We start from the raw sequence: 21495 nt of genomic DNA, 5'->3' as shown, positions 1-21495 counted from the left end.
AAACACCTGACCTGTCTACCTAATCCCATTTGCCAGCACTTGGCCCATATCCTTGAATGTTATGACGTGCCAAGTGCTCATCCAGGTACTTTTTAAAGGATGTGAGGCAAACTGCAACTACCACAGGCAGGGGATTCCAGACCGTCACCACCCTCTGGGTAAAAAAGTTCTTCCTCAAGTCCCCCTTAAACCTCCTGCCCCTCACCTTAAACTTGTGACCCCTCGTAACTAATCCTTCAAACTAAGGGGAACAGCTGCTCCCTATCCACCCTGTCCATGTCACACATAATCTTGTACACCTCGATCAGGTCACCCCTCAGTCTTCTCTGCTCCAGTGAAAACAACCCAAGCCTATCCAACCTCTCTTCATAGCTTAAATGTTTCATCCCAGGCAACATCCTGGTGAATCGCCTCTGCACCCCCTCCAATGCAATCACATCCTTCCTATAATGTGGCGACCAGAATTGCACACAGTACTCCAGCTGTGGCCTTACCAAAGTTCTGTACAACTCCAACATGACCTCCCTGCTTTTGTAATCTATGCCTCGACTGATAAAGGCAAGTGTCCCATATGCCTTTTTCACCACCCTATTAACCTGCCCTTCTGCCTTCAGAGATCTATGGACAAACACGCCAAGGTCCCTTTGTTCCTCGGAACTTCCCAGTGTCAGGCCATTCATTGAATTTTGGTGTCATCTGCAAACTTATTAATCATGCCCCCTACATTCACATCCAAGTCATTAATATATATGACAAACAACAGAGGGCCCAGCACCGATCCCTACGGCACACCACTGGTCACCGGCCTCCAATCTGAAAAACAACCCTCCACTACCACCCTCTGCCTCCTATCACCAAGCCAATTTTGTATCCAATTTGCTAGCTCACCCTGGACCCCATGTGTTCTGGACCAGCATACCATGTGGGACTTTGTCAAAGGCCTTGCTAAAGTCCACGTAGACAACGTTCATCGCCCTTGCCCTCATCAATCCTCTTGGACACCTCCTCAAAAAACTCAGTTAAATTCGTGAGACATGATTTCCCACGCACAAAGCCATGCTGACTATCCCTAATCAGACCTTACCTTTCCAGATGCATATAAATCCTGTCTCTCAGAATCCCTTCCAATAACTTTCCCACCACTGATCTAAGGCTCACCGACCTGTAGTTCCCTTGCTTATCCCTGCTGCCCTTCTTAAATAAAGGCACAACATTAGCTATCCTTCAGTTTTCCGGTACCTCACCTGTGGCGAACGATGATACAAAGATCTCTGCCAGGGCCCCAGCAATCTCCTCCCTTGCTTCCCTTGGCATCCTAGGATACATCTCGTCAGGCCCTGGGGATTTATCCACCTTAATGTGCTTCAAAACCTCCAACACCTCCTCCTTTGGAATGTTGATATGCTCCAGGATATCGCTGTTCCCTCCCTTGAACTCACTAGCTTCCTTCTCCACGGAAAATACGGATGAGAAATATTCATTTAAGACCTCGCCCATTTCCCGTGGCTCCACACATAGAATGCCACACTGATCCTTAAGAGGACCTACTCTCGCCCTAGCTACCCTTTTACTCTTAATACACTTAGTCATCGAGTCGTACAGCATAGAAACAGGGAGGGAATTCTTTAACGTGGTTGACGGGGTGGTGAACAAGTGGAAACTATGCCCTCAATGGTGTCAAGCTTCTTGAGTGTTTTTGGAGTGGCACTCATCCAGACAAGTAGAGAATATTCCATCACACTCCTGAGTTATGCTTTGTAGGTGGTGCAAAGACTTCGGGGAATTAGGAGGTGAGTCACATGTCAAAGAATCCCCAATCTCTGGTCTGCTGTTATCGCCACAGTATTTTTGTAGCAGATCCATTAAGGTTTCTGGCCAATGGTGACCCCCTTAGGGTGTTGATGGTGGGGTAATGGTCATGCCATTGAATGGTAAGGGGAAGTGGTTGGACTCTGTCTTGTTGGAGAGGGTCATTGCCTGCCACTGCTGTGGCACAGATTTCATTTTCCTTTCAACAGTCCAGCTTGACTGTTGTCCAGGTCTTGCTGAACGCAGGTAGGGACTGCTACAAGGAGTTGTGAATGGTACTGAACACAGCATCATCAGCGAACATCCCCACTTCTGACCTTATGAAGGAGGGAAGGTTATTAATGAAGCAGCTGAAGACGGATAGGCCTTGGTACTACCCTGAGGAACTCCTGCAAGTGGATCAAGTGGAGGATGAGCAGAAATTTCCTCCAGTTAAATATTGGGAAGACCAAAGGTCTTCAGTCCCTGCCAGAAACTCCACTCCATAGCCACTGACTCCATCCCTCTCCGTCTGAGGCTGAAGCAGTTTGTTTGCAAACTTGGTGTCATATTTATACACATATTTGTGCCATCACTAAGACCACCTACTGACATTTTTCTTTTGCTCTTTTTCACATTTTGCATAATGAAATTCCCACACATCCCTGCAACTTCCACATAGCCACAAACACACACTGCTTGTTGATGTTCCAAAGCGCTTCACAGAGGTGGAATCAAAAAAGTGGATGCTAAAGCCAAAGAAGCAGCTAGTAAGACATGGGAACAAAAGATTGTCCTAATCATTACGGCACCGGAGGCTGCCATTCGGCCCATCGAACCATGCCGACTTTGTCGAGCAATCCACTCAGTCCTATTCCCCTACTCCATCCCCGCAGCCCTGCAAGTTTGTTGTCGTCAATCATAGAAAGTTTACGGCACAGAAAGAGGCCACTTGGCCCATCGTGTCTGTGCCGGCCGAAAAACGATCCACACTTTCTAATCCCACCTTCCAGCATTTGGTCCATCGCCCTGCAGATTACGGTACTTGAGGTGCATATCAAGATTCCTTTTGAATGAGTTAAGGGTTTCTGCCTCAACTACCCTTTCAGGCAGTGGGTTCCAGACACCCGCCGCCCTTTGTGTGAAAATGTTTTTCCTTATTGCCCCTCTAATTTTTCTACCAATGATTTTAAATCTCTGCCCCCTCGTCACTGACCTCTCTGCTAAGGTCAGTAGGCCATTCACCTCCACTCTATCCACGCCCCTCAAAATTTTGTATAATTCAATCAGATCTCCCCTCAGTCTTCCCTGTTCCAAGGAGAACAAGCCCAGCCTATCCAATCTTTCCTCATAGCTGCATTTTTCCAGTCCTGGCAACATCCTTGTAAATCTCCTCTGTACCCTTTCCAGTGAAATTACATCCTTTCTGTGATGAGTTGACCAGAACTGCACACAGTACTCAAGTTGTAGCCGAACCAATGAGTTATACAGTTCCAGCATATCCTCCCTGCTCTTGTATTCTATACCTCAGCTAATAAAGGAAAGGATTCCATATGCCTTCTGAACCACCTTCTCGATCTGTCCTGCTACCTTCAGGGATCTGTGGACGTTCACTCCACGGTCCATCACTTCCTCCACACTTCTCAGTATTTTCCCATTAATCGTGTATTCCTTTTCCTTGTCTGACCTCCTCAAATACATCACCTCACACTTCTCTGGGTTGAATTCCATTTGCCCATCTGACCAGACCATCAATATCTTCCTTCAGCCTACAGCTATCATCCTCGCTATGTACCATATGGCCAGTCTTTGTGTCATCTGCAAACTTCTTGATCATGCCCCCACATTTACGTCCAAATCGTTAATATATACCACAAAAAGCAGGGGACCCAGTACTGAGCCCTGCAGACCACTGGAAACAGCCCTCCAGTTGCAAAAACACTGTCAACAATTACCCTTTGTTTCCTGCCACAGGAATAATTTTTTATCCACCTTGCTGCATTTCCCTGGATCCCATGGGATTTTGTTTTTAAACCAGTATGCCATGTCAAAAGCCTTGCTAAAAATCCAGGTCGACCACATCAACTGCACTACTCTCATCTATCTTCCTTGTTACTTCTTCAAAAAATTCCATCAAGTTGGTGAGACAAGATCTTCCCTTAACAAATCCATGCTGACTATTCTTGATTAATCTGTGCCTTCGTAAGTGACAGTTTATCCTGCCTTCCAGAATTGATTCCAATAATTTGCCCACTACTGAGGTTAGACTTCTCTTTGGCCTCCTTATCTCGAGAGACAATGGGTAAGCGCCTGGAGGTGGTCAGTGGTGTGTGGAGCAGCGCCTGGAGTGGCTATAAAGGCCAATTCTAGAGCGACAGGCTCTTCCACAGGTGCTGCAGAAAAATTTGATTGTCAGGGCTGTTACACAGTTGGCTCTCCCCTTGCGCTTTTGTCTTTTTTCCTGCCAACTGCTAAGTCTCTTCGACTCACCACACTTTAGCCCCGCCTTTATGGCTGTCCGCTAGCTCTGGCGAACGCTGGCAACTGACTCCCACGACTTGTGATCAATGTCACAGGATTTCATGTCACGTTTGCAGACGTCTTTAAAGCGGAGACAGTGGCCGATGGGTCTGATACCAGTGGCGAGCTCGCTGTACAATGTGTCTTTGGGGATCATGCGGCTCACATGGCCAAGCCATCTCAAGCGCCGCTGGCTCAGTAGTGTGTATAAGCTGGGGATGTTGGCCGCCTCGAGGACTTCTGTGTTGGAGATACGGTCCTGCCACCTGATGCCAAGTATTCTCCAAAGGCAGCGAAGATGGAATGAATTGAGACGTCGCTCTTGGCTGACATACGTTGTCCAGGCCTCGCTGCCATAGAGCAAGGTACTGAGGACACAGGCTTGATACACTCGGACTTTTGTGTTCCGTGTCAGTGCGCCATTTTCCCACACTCTCTTGGCTGACTGACTGGCCTGTAATTATGCAGTCTATCCCTCACTCCCTTGTTAAACAGAGGTACAATGTTAGCAGTCCTCCAATCCTCCGGCACCACAGCTGTATCAGTGAGGACTGGAAAATGATGGTCAGACTTTCCACTATTTCCTTTTTGCTTCTTTTAACAGCCTGGGGTACATTTCATCCGGCCTTGGTGATTTATCAACTTTCAAGGATGCCAATCGCATTAATACTTCCTCTCTGACGATTTTTATCACATCTAATACTTCACGCCCCTCTTCCTTAACTACAATATCTGCATCGTCCCCCTCTTTTGTGAAGACAGACACAAAGTATTCATTCAGAACAAGACCAATATCTACCGACCCTACACATATGCTACTATTTCAGTCTTTTATGGGCCCTACTCTCTCCTTAGTTAGCCTCTTACTCAATGTATTGATAAAACATCATTGGGTTCACCTTGATTTTGCTGGCCAATATTCTTTCATACCCTCTCTTTGCTTTCGTAATTTCATTTTTGATTTCACCCCTCCACTTTCTATATTCCTCTCAGCTTTCTGTAGTATTGAGTTCTCGGTGTCAGATGTAAGCTTTCCTTTTCTGCCTTATCTTACCCCTATAGGCTCAACATCCATGGGGCTCTAGATTTGGCCCTCCCACCCCTTTTCTTTGTGGGAACATGTTTACCCTGAACCCCTTGCATCTCCCCTTTGAATGCTTCCCACTGCTCTGACACTGATTTACCTTTAAGTACCTGTGTCCAGTCCACTTTCGCTAACTCACTTCTCAGCTTAGTAAAATTGGCCCTGCCCCAATTGAGAACTGTAACTCCTGTTCTATCCTTGTCCTTTTCCATAATTATGTTAAAACTGACTGAATTACGATCACTACCACCAAAATGCTCTCCCACTGCCACTCCTTCCACTTGCCCATCTTCATTTCCTAAAACTAAGTCTAAAACTGCACCCTCTCTTGTTGGACTTGCTACATACTGGGCAAAAAAGTTCTTCTGAATGCAGCTCAAGAATTCTGCTCCCTCAATTCCTTTCACACTAAAACTATCCCAGTTAATATGCCCTATTGTTCTTACACCTGTCAGAGATTTGCCTACATATCTGCTCTTCTATCTCCCTCTGACTGTTTGGGGGTCTGTAGTACAATCCCAAAAGTGTGATTGCCCCTTTTTTGTTCCTTAGCTCAATCCATATGGCCTCATTTGATGAGCCGTCCAAAATATCATCCCTCCTCACAGCTTGAATAGTTTCCTTGACCAAAATTTCTTATACCTCTCCCTATCACGTCTGAAAACCCTGTCAACAGGAACGTTGAGCTGCCATGCCAATCCCTCCTTAAGCCATGTTTCTGTAATAGCTATATCATCATACTGCCATGTGTCTATCTGTGCCCTCTGCTCATCTGCTATATTTGCTGTACTCCTTGCACTGAAGTACCCATCAAATTTCCTTTGAAATCATTCATCATCTCTGCTTCCAGCACCCTCGTAGATAGCAAGTTCTCGGTCATTACCACTCGCTGTGGAAAAAGGTCCTTAAATTTGTGTCCCCTGGTCCTTGTACCATCAGCTTACTGGAACAACTTTTCTTTGTCTACTTCAGGGTTTTCGCATTGGAGGGGGCGGGGGGGGGAGGGCATATTACAATTTATGTCTTATATAGGGGGCTGGTGGGACAATTTCCGAATGATAAAGGCATTAGAAATTTATCTTACTATCAAAACAACAAATGTGCATTTTTGTGAAGACGTTTTAAATGAGAAGATTAATTTATTGACTTACTTTCTCAACACTATGTTGAACACTGATTTAGTGATAAACCTGGCAATTTTTGCTTGCACAAGTCGTCAATGTCTGCCCACGCACTTCTTGTCGCGATGCGGAGTATTCTGGATAGATGTCCGTTTGTCAGGAGTGATCTTGGTCACTCTCTCGCCCTCCTCTCTCTGTCACCCTGTGTTCCCCCCTTTCTGTGGCCACCCCCTTTCTCTCTGTCTCCCCCTCTTTCACTCCATCAGTTCCCCCTCTCTATCATTTTCCTTCTCTCTCAGTCTCTCTCTCCCTCCTTCTTACAGTTGCAGGAAGTGGGTCACTCAACACAGCAGCCTTGTGGTCAGTCTTTTGAAAAAGAAAAGAAAAAGTCAGTTTCACAGCTGAGAGGTGCTGCATGAGAGTGGTTTCTGGACAGATTTGGGGTTTTCCAGCAGCCTTTTAAAAAAAGTCAGACCCCGCCAGAAAACCTCGAATCTGTCCGAAGTTGGGAAACCGCTGTTCATGCTCTCATGAGGGATGTGTCAGGTGTAAAACTGATAATGCGATTTTTTTTAAAAGCCAGTCGAAAAGACGACAACAATGGGAAATTTCTCATTTCTGAATTACATCTGTGGGCCGGATCCTGGCCCACGGGCAACATGTTGGACAACCCTGGTCTAATTTATCTAACCTCGTCATAATCTTGTACACCTCTATCAAATCTCCCCACAATCTCCTTTGCTCCAAGGAGAATAATCCCAGCTTCTACAATCTAACCTTGTAACTAAAATCCTTCATCCCTGGAACCATTCTGATATATCTCCTTTGCATCCTTGCTAAAGTGTAGTGACCAGAACTGGACAATTGGGAATATCACCTGTTGCTACCCCGACCTCAACTCATGTCAACTGATACCCTCATTCACACTTTGTTATCTCTGGACTTGATCTGTGATGGTGGAGACTTCAGGAGGAGTCAGAGATAGATCATCTAGTCCAGTCTTCAGCCAATTCCCTTCACTTCACATGATATCAAGAAATGACTGTGTGTGTTGTACACGATAGAGGCCAGGTGCCCCAGCACATCTCAGCTGCAATGTTGAAGACTTGTGCTCCAGAACTAGTGTGCCTCTAGCCAAGCTGTTCCAGTGCAGCTACAAGAGTAGCTGAATGCACGCTGCCAAGGGTAGAGCAATTAAAATCAGGAATGCTCAAGCGGCCAGCATTTAGGACATAGGCAGCAGAATTTTGGATGACCTCAGGTTTCCGAAGGGAAACCAGTGGAAGGCCAGCCATTAGCGTGTTAGAATAACCAAGTCTAGAGATAATAAAGTGTGAATGAGGGTTTCAGCAGGAGATGAGTTGAGGTTGGGGTAGCGACGCGTGATATTACCAATTGTCCAGTTCTGATGAAAGGCCACTGACTTGAACATGAACTGTTTCCTTCTCCACACATACTGCCAGACCTGCTGAGTATTTCAAGCACTTTCTGTTTTTATTATTGTAACCAACAGGAGTTTCCTCGCTCGTGTTTGACCTAAAGCCATCAGATATCATGGGGTCCGGAGTCAATGTTGAGGATTCCCACAGCCACTCCTTCTCAACTGTATACCACTGTGCCGCCACCTCTGGTGAGTCTGTCCTGTTGGTGGGTCAGGACATACTCGGGGATGATGACGGAGCAGTCTAGAACATTGGCTGATAGGTATGATTGTGAGTATGACTATGTCAAGCGAATGCTTGACTTGTCTGTGGGACAGCTCTCCTAATTTTGGCACAGATGTTAATGAGGAGTATCCTGCAAGGTTGACTGGATAGGGTGCGCCTTTGTTGTACTTGGTGCCTAAGTTGAGGCCAGGTGATCTATCCAGTTTTATTCCTATTTGACCTTTTCATTGTTTTTTGATATAACTGAATGGCTTGCCATGCCATTTCCAAGGGTAGTTAAGAGTCAACCATATTGCAGTGGGTCTGGAGTCACATGTAGACCAGACCGGATAAGGATGACAGATTTCCTTCCCTGAAGAACTTTAGCGAACCAAATTTGTATGACAATCCGTTGTTTTATGCTCGCGTTGACAGGTGTGTTTGGAATCCTTCTCAGCCTTTCGAAGGCATCTAACATATTTGTCCTCTTACTCTCCACTTTATTTTTTTTCCCCTCCCTTTAAAGTTACTTAAACACCATTTTCTGCTTCCAATTCTAATCTGCAGAGGAGGTTATGCAAGTGAGCTAACCTAGAAATACTGGGCATAAACAGCACAATCCTACATGAACTTTTTAAAAAATCTGCCACTTGGTCTAAACAGTTACATCAGAAAATCCAGGATATTACCTGCTCCTTCAAAAGGATCAACATCTGTCAATTGTTGATTCTTATCCTTTCTCACCTGATACTGTTCGTGGAACCTCCCCTCGTACAGAGATATTAGCTTGAGGCATGTCCATGGCTGCTGGGTTGTCCACCTGAAAGCCCAACGTATATTCAACCTGTCATGGAAATGTTAAACAGAAGAAGTCATGAAAAAATATTATTTTGCTGATTGTTTTTAGTGATGTAAATAGGTGAATAATCAGAGAATCACAGAATTGTTACAGTTCAGAAGGAGGCCATTTGGCCCATCGTGTCCACACTGACTCAGCGAAAGAGCAATTCCCTCAGTTCCAATCCCTTGCTTTCTCCCCATAACCCTGCATATTCTTCCTTTTCATATAACTGTCTAATTCCCTTTTGAATGCTTTAATTGAACCTGCCTCCACCACACCCTCAGGCAGGCGTTCCAGACCTTAACCACTCACTGCATGAAAATTTTTTTCATGTCACTTTTGCTTCTCTTACCAAATTGTTTAAATCTGCGCCCTCTCATTCTTGATCCTTTCATGAGTGGGAACAGTTTCTCTCTATCTATAATAAAAGCAAAATACTGCAGATGCTGGAAATCTGAAATAAAAACGAAAATGCTGGAAATACTGAGCAGGTCTGGCAGCATCTGTGGAGAGAAGCAGTTAATGTTTCAGGTCAGTGACCTAAATTCCCTGTTGCATCACTCGAAGAATATAGTATCAGCTCCGAGCTACTATAAGCCTGCTGACTCCCACTACTATAATTATGCTTCCTTCCACCCTGTCAGAGTCAGGGTAGTCGCGCCATTTGGCCCATCGTGTCCATGCTGGCTCTCTATACAGCAATTCAGTCAGTCCCATTCCACCACTCCATTTCCATAGCCCTGTAAGTTTATTTCCCTCGTGTGTCCATCCAATTTCCTTTTGAAATTATTCATCGTCTCCGCTGTCAGCACCCTCAGACTAAAAGGTAAGGTCGTGGGAAAACATTTAAAGAAACAATTCAAAATGTTCAACAAAAGTAAATTCTATTTGAAAAAACTCACCGAGAAAGATGCATCTCTGACTTAACAAGGAAGTTAAGGATAGTATTAGATTTAAAGAGGCTTACAATGTTGCAAAGAATAATAGTATTCTGTAGTATAATAATAGTATAGCATGAGGATTGGGAGGATTTTAGAAACCAGCAAAGGACTACCACGAAGTTAATTAAAAAGGGAAATGAGTGTAGATTAAGCCAGGAATACAAAAACAGATTGTAAGAGCTTTTTACAAGTACACAAAAAGGAAGAGAGTAGCTAAAGTAAATGTCAGCCCCTTTAGAGGCAGAGACAGGAGAAATTATCACGGAAAAGAGGAAATGGCAGAGACATTGAACAAATATTTTGTGTCTGTCTTCACAGTAAAAAACACAAGTTACATACCAGAAATAGAGGGTAACCGAGGGGCTAATAAGAGTGACAAAATTAAGGTAACTGATATCAGGGAAACGTATGGAAGAAACTTAAGGGACTAAACTCCGACAAATCCCCAGGATCCAATGGCCTACATCCTAGGGATCTAAAAGAAATAGCTGCAGAGACAGTGGATGCACTGGTTATGAATTTCCAAAATTCACTAGATTCTACAACAGCCCGAATGGATTGGAAGTTTTTTTTTTAATTTTTTCATGGGATGTGGGCGTCACAGGCCAGGCCAGCATTTATTGCCCATCCCTAATTGCCCTTGAACTGAGTGGCTTGCTAGGCCATTTCGAGGGCATGTAAGAGTCAACCACATTGCTGTGGATCTGGAGTCACATATAGGCCAGACCAGGTAAAGACAGCAGATTTCCTTCCCCAAAGGACATTAGTGAACCAGATGGATTTTTACAACAATCGACAATGGTTTCATGGCCATCAATAGACTCGCTTTAAATTCCAGATTTATTAATTGAATTTAAATTCCACCTTCTGCTGTGGTGGGATTCGAACCCATGTCCCCAGAGCAATACCTGGGTCTCTGGGTTACTAGTCCAGTGACCAATACGCCATCGCCTCCCCACTGTTAGCAATTGTAACACCACGATTGAAGAAAGGAAGGAGAGAGAAAAGGGAACTAGAGGCCATTTAGCCTGGCATCATTCATCGGGAAAGTGTTGGAATCTATTATTAAGGAAGTCTTAACAATGCACTTAGAAAATCATAGGATGATCAGACAAAGTAAAAATCATTTTACGAAAGGGAAATTATGTTTGACAAATTTATTAGAGTTTGTTGAGGATGTAACTAGTAGATAAATGGGAACCAGTACATGGAGTGGATTTGGATTTCCAAAAGACATTCGATGTGGTGCCACACAAAAGGTTAATTTGCAAGATAAGGGCTTATGGAGTTGGGGCTAATATATTAGCATGGATAGAGGATTGTCGAACAAAAAGCAAAGAGTAGGGCTAAGCGAGGTGTTTTTCAAGTTACTGGGCTTTAACTAGTGGAGTGCTGCAAGGATCGGTGTTGGGGCCTCAGCTATTTACAATCTATATTTATGACTTTGAGGAACAGACAAATTAATGTATCTAAGTTTGCTGACGATACAAAGTTAGGTGGGAATGCAAGCTGTAAGGAGGACACAAAGAGGCTGCAAAGAGATAACAGGTTAAGTAAGATGGGCAACAAGGTGGCAAATGCAGTAAAATGTATGGAAGTGTGAGGCTATTCACTTTGGTATTAAGAATAGAAAAGCAGAATATTTTTTAAAAGATGTGAAACTTATAAATGTTGATGTTCAGAGAGACTTGGGTGTACTTGTACGAGGAATATAGAAAGTTAGCACGCAGGTACAGCAAGTAATTAGGAAGGCAAATAGCATGTTGGCCTTCATTGCAAAGGGACTGGAGTGCAGGAATAAAGAGGTCTTGTTACAATTCTACAGGGTTTCATTAAGACAAAACCTGGAGTACTGGGCTTTATTAATAGGGGCATAGAGTACAAGAATCTTAGAATGGTTACAGCACAGAAGGAGGCCATTTGGCCCATTGTGTCCGTGCCGGCTCTCTGAAGGAGCAATTCACCTAGTGAGCAAGGAAGTTATGTTGAACTTGTATAAGACACTAGCTCAGCCTCAGCTGGAGTACTGCGCCCAGTTCTGGCTGCCACACTTGAGGAAAGATGTGAGGGCATTGGAGAGAGTACAGAAAAGATTCCAGGGATGAGGAATTTCAGTTATGAAGATAGATTGGAGAAGCTAGGACTGTTTTCCTTAGAGAAGGCGGAGAGATGATTTGAATAGAGGTATTCAGAATCATGAGGGATCTGGACAGAGTAGATAAGAGAAAAACTGTTCCCACTCGTAAAAGGATCGAGAACGAGAGGGCACAGATTTAAAGTATTTAGTAAGGGAAGCAGAAGTGACATGAGGAAAAACTTTTTCACGTAGCGAGTGGTTAAGGTCTGGAATGCTCTGCCTGAGAGTGTGGTGGAGGCAGGTTCAATTGAAGCATTCAAAAGGGAACTAGACAGTTACATGAAAAGGAAGAATGTGCAGGGTTATGGGGAGATGGCAACGACTGAGGGAATTGCTCTTTCAGAGAGCCAGTGCGGACACGATATGCCAAATGGCCTCCTTCTGCACTGTAACGATTCTGTGCACAGATTTGGTCTCCCTATCTGAGAAAGAATATACTTACATTGAAGGTGATACAGCAAAGGTTCACTAAATTGGTCCCTGAGTTGTCCTATGCTGAGACACTGAGTAAACTGGGCCTATTCTCTTATGGCGTTTAGAAGAATGAGAGGTGATCTAATTGAAACATAAAAGATTCTTAGGGGGCTTGACAGGGTAGACACTGAGGGGCTGTTTCTCCTGGCTGTGGAATCTGGAACATGTGGACACAGCCGCAGGATAAGGGGCAGATCATTTGGGACGGAGATGAGGAAAGATTTCTTCATTAAAAGGATTGTGAATCTTTATAATTCGCCAACCGAGAGGGTTGTGAATGCTTCACCATTGAATATATTTGAGGCTGAGATAGGCAGATATTTGGTCTCTCAGGGTATCATGGGAGATGGGGAGCAGACAGGACTTGAAGCCAAAGGTCATACCGAATGGCAGACCAGGCTCGATGGACCGTATGGTCTACTTCTGTTCCCAGTTCTTATGTTAACCTTGAAGCTAAAATGAACCTTTCTGGTTGATCTCCTCTGCACCCTCTCAAGGACCCTGACATCCTTCCTAAAGCTTTCTGTAAAAACTCTATTCCATTTTTCAGTTACTCCATCACTGTTGAATCTATTCAGATTTAGTTTGTGGTTAGGGACAGGAGGGTGTGACTATGAGTGAGGCAGGTATGGGGATCCAAAGGATAGTATTGGAGAAGCCTTAGCCCTTGCAATTGTCTAACAGGTTCGATGCTGTTGCAGCCTATATGGACAAGAGCAGGGATTGCAGGGAGGATGAGCAAAATGACTGTGGTGCAGGGGGAGGAGTAAAAAGTAATGTAGTAGTAGGAGACAGTATAGTTAAGGGATAGATACTGTTCTCTGCAGCTGACAGCATGAGTCCCAAAGGCTGTGTTGCCTCCCCTGTGCCAGGGTTAAGGACATCTCCTAAGGGCTGGAGAGGAACTTGGGATTTGGAGGGGAAGGATCCAGTTATCGTGGTTCACGTGGGTATCGACAACTTAGATCGGACTAAGAGAAAGGTTCTGCTGAGAAAGTATGACCAGCTAGGGGCTAAGTTAAAAAGCAGAACCACCGAAGTAATAATCTTACCAGAAGGACGTGGAGGCTTTGGAGAGGGTACAGAAGAGGTTTACCAGGATGTTGCCTGGTCTGGAGGGCATTAGCTATGAGGAGAGGTTGAATAAACTCGGATTGTTTTCACTGGAACGACGGAGGTGGAGGGGTGACATGATAGAGGTTTACAAAGTTATGAGCGTCATGGACAGAGTGGATAGTCAGAAGCTTTTTCCAAGGGTGGAAGAGTCAGTTACTAGGGGACCTAGGTTTAAGGTGAGAGGGGCAAAGTTTAGAGGGGATGTGCGAGGCAAGTTCTTTACACAGAGGGTGGTGAGTGCCTGGAACTTGCTGCCGGGGGAGATGGTGGAAGCAGGTACGATAATGACGTTTAAGAGGCATCTTGACAAATACATGAATAGGATGGGAATAGAGGGATACGGTGCCCGGAAGTGCAGAAGGTTTTAGTTTAGGCAGGCATCAAGATCGGCACAGGCTTGGTGGGCCGAATGGCCTGTTCCTGTGCTGTTCTTTGTTCAGATTACTACCTGAGTCACAAGCAAATTGGCATCGGGTAAATAGAGAGAGTTGAATGCGTGACTCAAAGATTGGTGTCGGAAAAAAGCATTTCAATTGTTCTGGGGAAAGAGAGAGCTGTACCGTTGGGACTTGAACTGTGCTGGAACTAGTTCCTGGTAACTCGAATAACTAAGGCTGTCGAGAGGGCTTTAAACTAAATTGTGGGGGGAGGTTTAGAAAGTTTAAGAGAAAGGGCAAGGCAAAAGTGCAGGGTAGCAAGGGGTAATGATAATTAGATCAAGATATAGAATCAGTTTGGATCGAGAGAAGAAATAGCAAGGGAAAGAAGTCACTGGTGGGAGCAATTATGGGGCCCCGAACAGTAGCCACACTATAGGACAGAAGATAAATCAAGAAATAATGGGGGCTATAAGAAAGGTACAGCAATGATTGTGGGTGATTATAATCGAAAGATTATAGATTAGACAAATCAAATTGGCAAAGGTAGCCTTGAGGACAAGTTTATAAAGAATATTCCGAACAGTTTCTTGGAGCAAAATATTGTGGAAACAACCAGGGAAAAAGACTATTTTAGACTGGGTAATGTGAAATGAGACAGGAAGAATTAATGATTTCACAGTCAAGGAAGAGTGATTATAACATGATTGAATTACACATTCAGTTTGAAGGTAAGAAACTTAGGTCTGAAATAGTGTCTTAAACTTACAAAAATGTCAGATACAAAGGTATGAAGACAGAGTCGCTAAGGTAGACTGGGAAAAAAGGTTATATAAAAACAGACAGTAAGAGTTTCTACAAGTACATAAAAAGGAAGCGAGTAGCTAAAGTTGGTCCCTTAGTAGATGAGACTGAGGAATTAATAACGGGAAACAGGAAAGTGCAGAGACTTTGAACATGATATAAGACACTAAAAACATCCCAATAATAGTAAAAAATCAGAGGGGCAAAAGGGACGGAGGAACTTAAGAGAAAAAGTACCAAGAAGACTAATGGGTCTAAAGGCTGACCTGTCCCTTGGACCTGATGGCCTGCATTCTAGGGTCATAAAAGGATTGGCTGCAGAGAGAGTGGATGCATTGCTTGTAATCTTCCAAAATCCCCTAGATTATGGAAAGGTCCCCACAGATAGGAAAACTATTCATAAAGGCAGGAAACAGAAAGCAGGAAACCAAAAGCTAGTTAGCCTAGCGTCTGTCATTGGGAAAATGCTGGAATCTACTATTAAGAAAGTTGGAGCAGGTCATTTAGAAAAGCATAATACAATCAAAGAGTCAACATATTTTTAAGAAAGGGAAATTGCGTTTGCCAAATTTATTAGAGTTCTTTGAGAATTCCACTGTAGATTGGATTTCCAAAAGGCATTCAATAAGGTGCCACATAAAAGGTTACAGCACAAGTTAAGAGCTCAAGGTGCTTGGGGCAATATATTAGCATGGATGGAGGATTGACTAAGTAACAGGAAACAGTCAGGATAAATGGGTCATTTTTAAGTTGGCAAACTGTAACTAATGGGGCGCCACAGGGATCAGTGCTGGGGCCTCAAATATTCACAATTGATATTAATGACTTGGATGAAGAAACAGAGAGCAGTGTACCCAAATTTGCTAACGATGGATAGGTGGGAAAGCAAGTTGTGAGGAGGATACAGAGTCTGCAAAGGGATATAGATAGGATAGGGCGGCACAGTGGCAATTCCGGGTACTGCCTGTGTGGAGTTTGCAAGTTCTCCCTGTGTCTGCGTGGGTTTTCTCCGGGTGCTCCGGTTTCCTCCCACAAGCCAAAAGACTTGCAGGTTGATAGGTAAATTGGCCATTATAAATTGTCACTAGTATAGGTAGGTGGTAGGGAAATATAGGGACAGGTGGGGATGTTTGGTAGGAATATGGGATTAGTGTAGGATTAGTATAAATGGGTGGTTGATGTTCGGCACAGACTTGGTGGGCCGAAGGGCCTGTTTCAGTGCTGTATCTCTAATCTAATCTAAGTGAGTCGGCAAAAAAAATCAGCAGATGAAGTATAATGTGGGAAAATGAGAGGTTATCCACTTTGGCAGCAAGAATAGAAAAATAAAATATTATTCAAATATAGAGTCATTATAGAATGCTGCGGTACAGAGGGATGTGGGTGTCCTTGTACATGAGTCACAAAAAGTTAGCATACAGGTACAGCAAGCAATTAGGAAGGCAAATAGAATGTTTATTGACAGGGGGATGGAGTATAAAAGTAGGTAAGTCTTGCTACAACTGTACAGGGTGTTGTGAGACTGTACCTAGAGTACTGTGTACAGTCTTGGTCTCTTATTTAAGGAGGGATATACTTGCATCGGAGGCAGTTCAGAGAAGGATCACCAGGCTGATTCCTGGGATCAAGGGATTGCCTTATGAGAAAAGGTTGGGCCTATTCACACTTAAATTTAGAAGAATGAGAGGTGATCTTATTGAAACATAGGATTCTGAGTGGGCTTGACAGGGTCGATGCTGAGAGGATGTTTCCCCTCATGAGGGAATTTAGAACTGGGGGCAGAGTTTCAGAATAATGGGGTCTTTCATTTAAGATGGAGATGAGGAGGAATTTCTTCTCTGAGGGGTGTTAACCTTTGGAATTTTCTACCTCAGAGAGTAGCAGAGACTGGGTCATTGAATATATTCAAGGTTGAGCTAGAGGAATTTTTGATCTACAAGGGAGTGAAGGGTTATGGGGGCAGGCTGGAAAGTGGAGTTAACGCCATGATCTTACTGAACGGCAGAGCAGGCTCGAGGGACCGACTAGCCTACTCCTGCTCCTATTATGATCTCATTAAAAACATTAATACTACAGGAGAACATGTTTATTTGAAACATTTTAATATGTGTTACAAAATCATCACAATAATCTTCTGAGAAATGAATATTTATCTTGCATTTATATTAATCAAAGAAAATCATCAATGACATAAATCTAGCTTATAAAACTACACTGTTATTGCTCATGCTTAGGTCATCTTGTGCCACGTTCATGAGAATCAATCTGGTTGTGTGGCATCATGCGAGTGGCTGAGCTGAGGGTTCTCGTCTTTCTCAGCAGTGACTTGCATTTTGGACCAGCCCGCAGACCACCTGGAGGATCCTCGTGGACCACCCATACTTAGAGAACCACAGCTTTAGTAGCCCACTGGTACCATTAGCATAGTTGCACCATCAGGTTTAGGTTGCCTAGGAAATTTCATACTGGTAACCCGAACCTTAAATGGACATTCTGTTTGGACATGTCAAAACTATTTGACAAGTAGATTCTGTACAATCCTGTTTAAAAACAAGCTCCTCTATCATAGAACAGAATCATAGAATGGTTACAGCACAGGAGGCGGCCATTTGGCCCATCGTGTCTGGGCTGGCTCTCTGAAGGAGCAATTCACCTAGTGCCACTCCCCACCTTCTCCCTGCAGACGTGCACATTCTTCCCTTTCAGATAACGATCCAATTCCCTCTTGAATGCTTCGATTGAACCCGCTTTCACCACACTCTCAAGCAGTGCATTCCAAATCCTAGCCACTCACTGCATGAAAAGGTTTTTCCTCATGTCCCCCCTTGCTTCTTTTGCCAATTACCTTAAATCTGCATCCTCTGGTTTAGTGAGAAGGAAATCATGTTTGACTAATTTATTAGAGTTCTTTGAGAAAGTAACAAGCAACGTGGATAAAGGGGAACCTGTAGATGTGGTGTACTTGGATTTCCAAAAGACATGCGGTAAGGTGCCAAATCAAAGGTTACTACACAAAATAAGAGCCCACGGTGTTGGGAGCAACATATTAGCGAACCAATCCTCTATCCACACTAATAGGGAGCAGAGAATAGGGATAAATGTGTCATTTTCAGGCTGACAAGCTGGAACTAGTGGAGTACCATAGGTATCGTACTGGGGCCCTCAACTGTTTACAATCTATATAAATGACTTGGATCAAGGAACAGAATGTATGGTTGCTAAATTTGTTGACGACACAAAGATAGATAGGAGAGTAAGCACTGAGGAGGACATAAGGAGTCTGCAAAGGGATACAGATAGGTTAAGTGAGTTGGCAAAAAAATCAGCAGATGAAGCATATGTGGGAAAATGCGAACTTGTCCACTTTGGCAGGAAGAATAGAAAAACAGTATATTTAAATGGAGAGAGATTGCAGAACTCTGCGAGCGAGAGAGATCTGGGTGTCCTGGTACATGATTCACAAAAGGTTAGTAAGCAGGTACAGCAAGTAATTAGGAAGGTAAATGGAATGTTATCATTTATTGCAAGGGGAACGGAATAAAAAAGTAAGGAAGTTTTGCTACAGTTGTACAGGGAGTTGGTGAGACCACACCTTAGTACTGCTTTGGTCTCCTTGCTTAAGAAAGGATATAATTGCATTGAAAGCAGTTCAGAGAAGGTTCACTCGACCGATTCCAAGGATGAAGGGGTTATCTTATGGGGAAAAGTTAGAAAGGCTGGGCCTGTATTCATTGGAGTTTAGAAGAATGAGAGGTGATCTTATTGAAACATATAAGATTGTGAGGGGACCTGACAGGGTGATTGCTGAGAGGATGTTTCCCCTTATGAGAGAAACTAGAACCACGGGACACAGTTTAAAAATAAGGGGTCTCTCATTTAAGACGGAGATGAGGGGAATTTTTTTTCTCTCAGAGGGTCATTCGGCTGTGGAATTCTCTTCCTCAGAGAGCAGTGAAGGCAGGGTCATTGAATATTTTTAAGGCGGAGTTAGATAGATTCTTGATTGACAAGCGAGTCAAAGGGTATAGAGGGTAGACAGGAAAGTAGAGTTCAGACCACAATCAGATCAGCCATGATCTTGTCAAATGAGGGAGCAGGCTCGAGGGACTAATGGCCCACTCCTGTTCCTAATTGCTATGTTCATATGTATTCTTCCACCAATGGAAACAGCTTTGCCCTGTCTATTCTATCAATTCTGTCTATTCTTTGTCATATATATTAATGACTTGGATGTGAATGTAGGGGGCATGATTAGTAAGTTTGCAGATGACACCAAAATTGGTGGTATAGTGGACAGTGAAGAAGGTTATCTAAGGTTACAACAGGATATAGATCAACAATGAAAGTGGGCAAGGGATTGGCAAATGGAATTTCACGCAGACAAGTGCGAAGTGATGCATTTTGGGAAGTTAAACCAGGGCAGGACATATACAGTGAATGGCAGGGCCCTGGGGAGTGTTCTTGAGCAGAGAGACCTTGGGATGCAAGTACATAGTTCCCTGAAAGTGGCAACACAGGGAGACAGGGTGGTGAAGAAGGCGTATGGCATGCTTGCCTTCATCGGCTGAGGCACTGAGTACAGAGTTGGGACGTCATGTTACAGTTGTACACAACGTTGGTTAGGCCGCATTTGGAGTAGTGTGTGCAGTTCTGGTTGCCGCAGTAAAGGAAAGATGTGATTAAGCTAGAGAGGGTGCAGAAAAGATTCACAAGGATGTTGCCTGGTTTGGAGGGCTTGAGTTATAAAGAGAGATTGGATAGGCTGGGTCTGTTTTCCCTGGAGCAAAGGAGGCTGAGAGGGGACATGATAGAGGGAAATAAAATTTTGAGGGGCATGGATAGGGTAGTTAGTCAGATTCTGTTTGCCATGGTAGGGATGACTAAAACTAGAGGGCATAGATTTAAGGTGAGAGGGAGGAGGTTTAAAGGGGATCAAAGGAGCAAATTTTTCACACAAAGAATAGTGGGTATCTGGAATGAGCTTCCAGAGGAGGCGGTGGAGGCAGGAACAGTGGCAACATTTAAGAGGCATCTGGACAGGTACTTGAATGAACAAGGCAGAGAGGGATATGGAATTAATGCAGGCAGGTGGGATTAGAATAGATAGGCATTATGGTCGGCAGTGGGCCGAAGGGCCTGTTTCTATGCTGTACAACTCTATGACTCTATAAACCCTTCATGATTTTGAATACCTCTATCAAATCTCCTCTCAACCTTCTCTTCTCCAAGGAGAACAGCCTTCACATCTCCAATCTATTTACGTAACTGAAGTTCCTAGTCCCTGGAACCATTCTCATGAATCTTTTCTGCACCCTCTAACACCTTCACATCCTTCCTAATGTGTGCTGTCCAGAGCTGGACACAATCTTCCAGCTGAGGCCAAACCAGTTTTATACAAGTTGAACATAACTTCCTTGCTTTTGTATTCTATATACCTATTGATAAAGCCTAGGATGCTGTATGCTTTATTAACCACACTCTCAACTTGTCCTGCCACCTTCAATGATTTATGCTCAGATACACCCAAGTCCCTCTGAGCCTGCACCCCCTTTAGAATTGTGCCCTTTATTCTATATTGTCTCTCCACATTCTTTCGACCAAAATGAATCACCTGTCTGCATTAAATTTCATCTGCCACTTGTCCAGCCATTGCAGCAGCCTGTTTATGTCCAGTTGAACTTTATCACTGTCCTCCTCACAGCTCGCAATACTTCTACGTTTTGTATTGTCCGCAAATTTTGAAATTGTACCCTGTACGCCAAGGTTTAGGTCATTAACATAGATATCATGAAGAGCACTGGTCCTAACGCTGACCCTTGGGAACTCCACTATCAACCTTCCTCCAGTCCAAAAAACAGCCATTGTCCACTATTGTTTCCTGTCACTCAGCCATGTTGCGACTATCCCTTTTATTCCCTGGGCTCTAACTTGGCTGACAAGCCTGTTATGTGGCACTTCATCAAATGCCTTTTGAAAGTTCATGCGCACCACATCAACAGCATTACCATCGACCCTCCCCGTTACTTCATAAAAAAACTCAAGCAAGTCAGTTAAACATGATTTTCCCTTAACAAATATGTGCTGGCTTTCTTTAATCAAACTGGATTTGTCCAAGTGACTTAATTTTGTCCCAAGTTATCATTTCCAGAAACTTCCCCACCACCAAGGTTAAACTGACAAGTCTGCAGTTGCTTGGCTTATCTTTACACCCTTTTTTGAACAAGGGTGTTACATTTGCAATTCTCCGGTTATCTGGCACCACCCTAGTCTACGGAAGATCGGAAAATTATGGCCAGTTGCTCCGCAAATTCCCCTCTCACTTCTCACGTCCTTGGATGCACCTCACCGGGTCCTGGTGACTTAACTAGTTTAAACACAGGGAATCTCTTCATCAATTTTAAGCCTATCAAGTGTCTGAACTACTTCCTCCCTCTCGTACTGTCCCCAAACCATGCTCTGCAGCCCCTTCTCTCACTCGGTCTGCCAAACCTCACCCTGCACCAGCCCTCTCTCGCCCAGCAACCCCCCCCCACCCTCCCTCTCCCAGTCCCGTCCCCTCTCCCGTCCACCTCTCCCGTCACCCCCCTCTCTCTCTCTCACCCGTTGCCCCACCTCCACCTCGCCGTCAACCCTCCTCCTCTCTCTC

The 21495-nt window shown here is 44.1% G+C and overlaps 1 protein-coding gene across 1 annotated transcript in view; it reads right to left on the bottom strand.

Annotated features, from left to right (window-relative positions):
- ryk (receptor like tyrosine kinase) overlaps positions 1-21495 on the bottom strand; it is a 429626-nt gene that overhangs the window by 271609 nt on the left and 136522 nt on the right. Inside the window, exon 3 of the mRNA XM_068042876.1 lies at positions 8904-9003. Within this exon, the coding sequence (XP_067898977.1) occupies positions 8904-9003 (100 nt within the window). The remainder of the gene's footprint in view (positions 1-8903; positions 9004-21495) is intronic.

The sequence above is a fragment of the Heterodontus francisci genome, chromosome 11, assembly GCF_036365525.1.
Source record: "Heterodontus francisci isolate sHetFra1 chromosome 11, sHetFra1.hap1, whole genome shotgun sequence".
NCBI lineage: Eukaryota > Metazoa > Chordata > Chondrichthyes > Heterodontiformes > Heterodontidae > Heterodontus > Heterodontus francisci.
The sequence above is the reverse complement of the archived record's forward strand: the minus strand, read 5'-3'. Positions and strand labels throughout refer to the sequence as shown.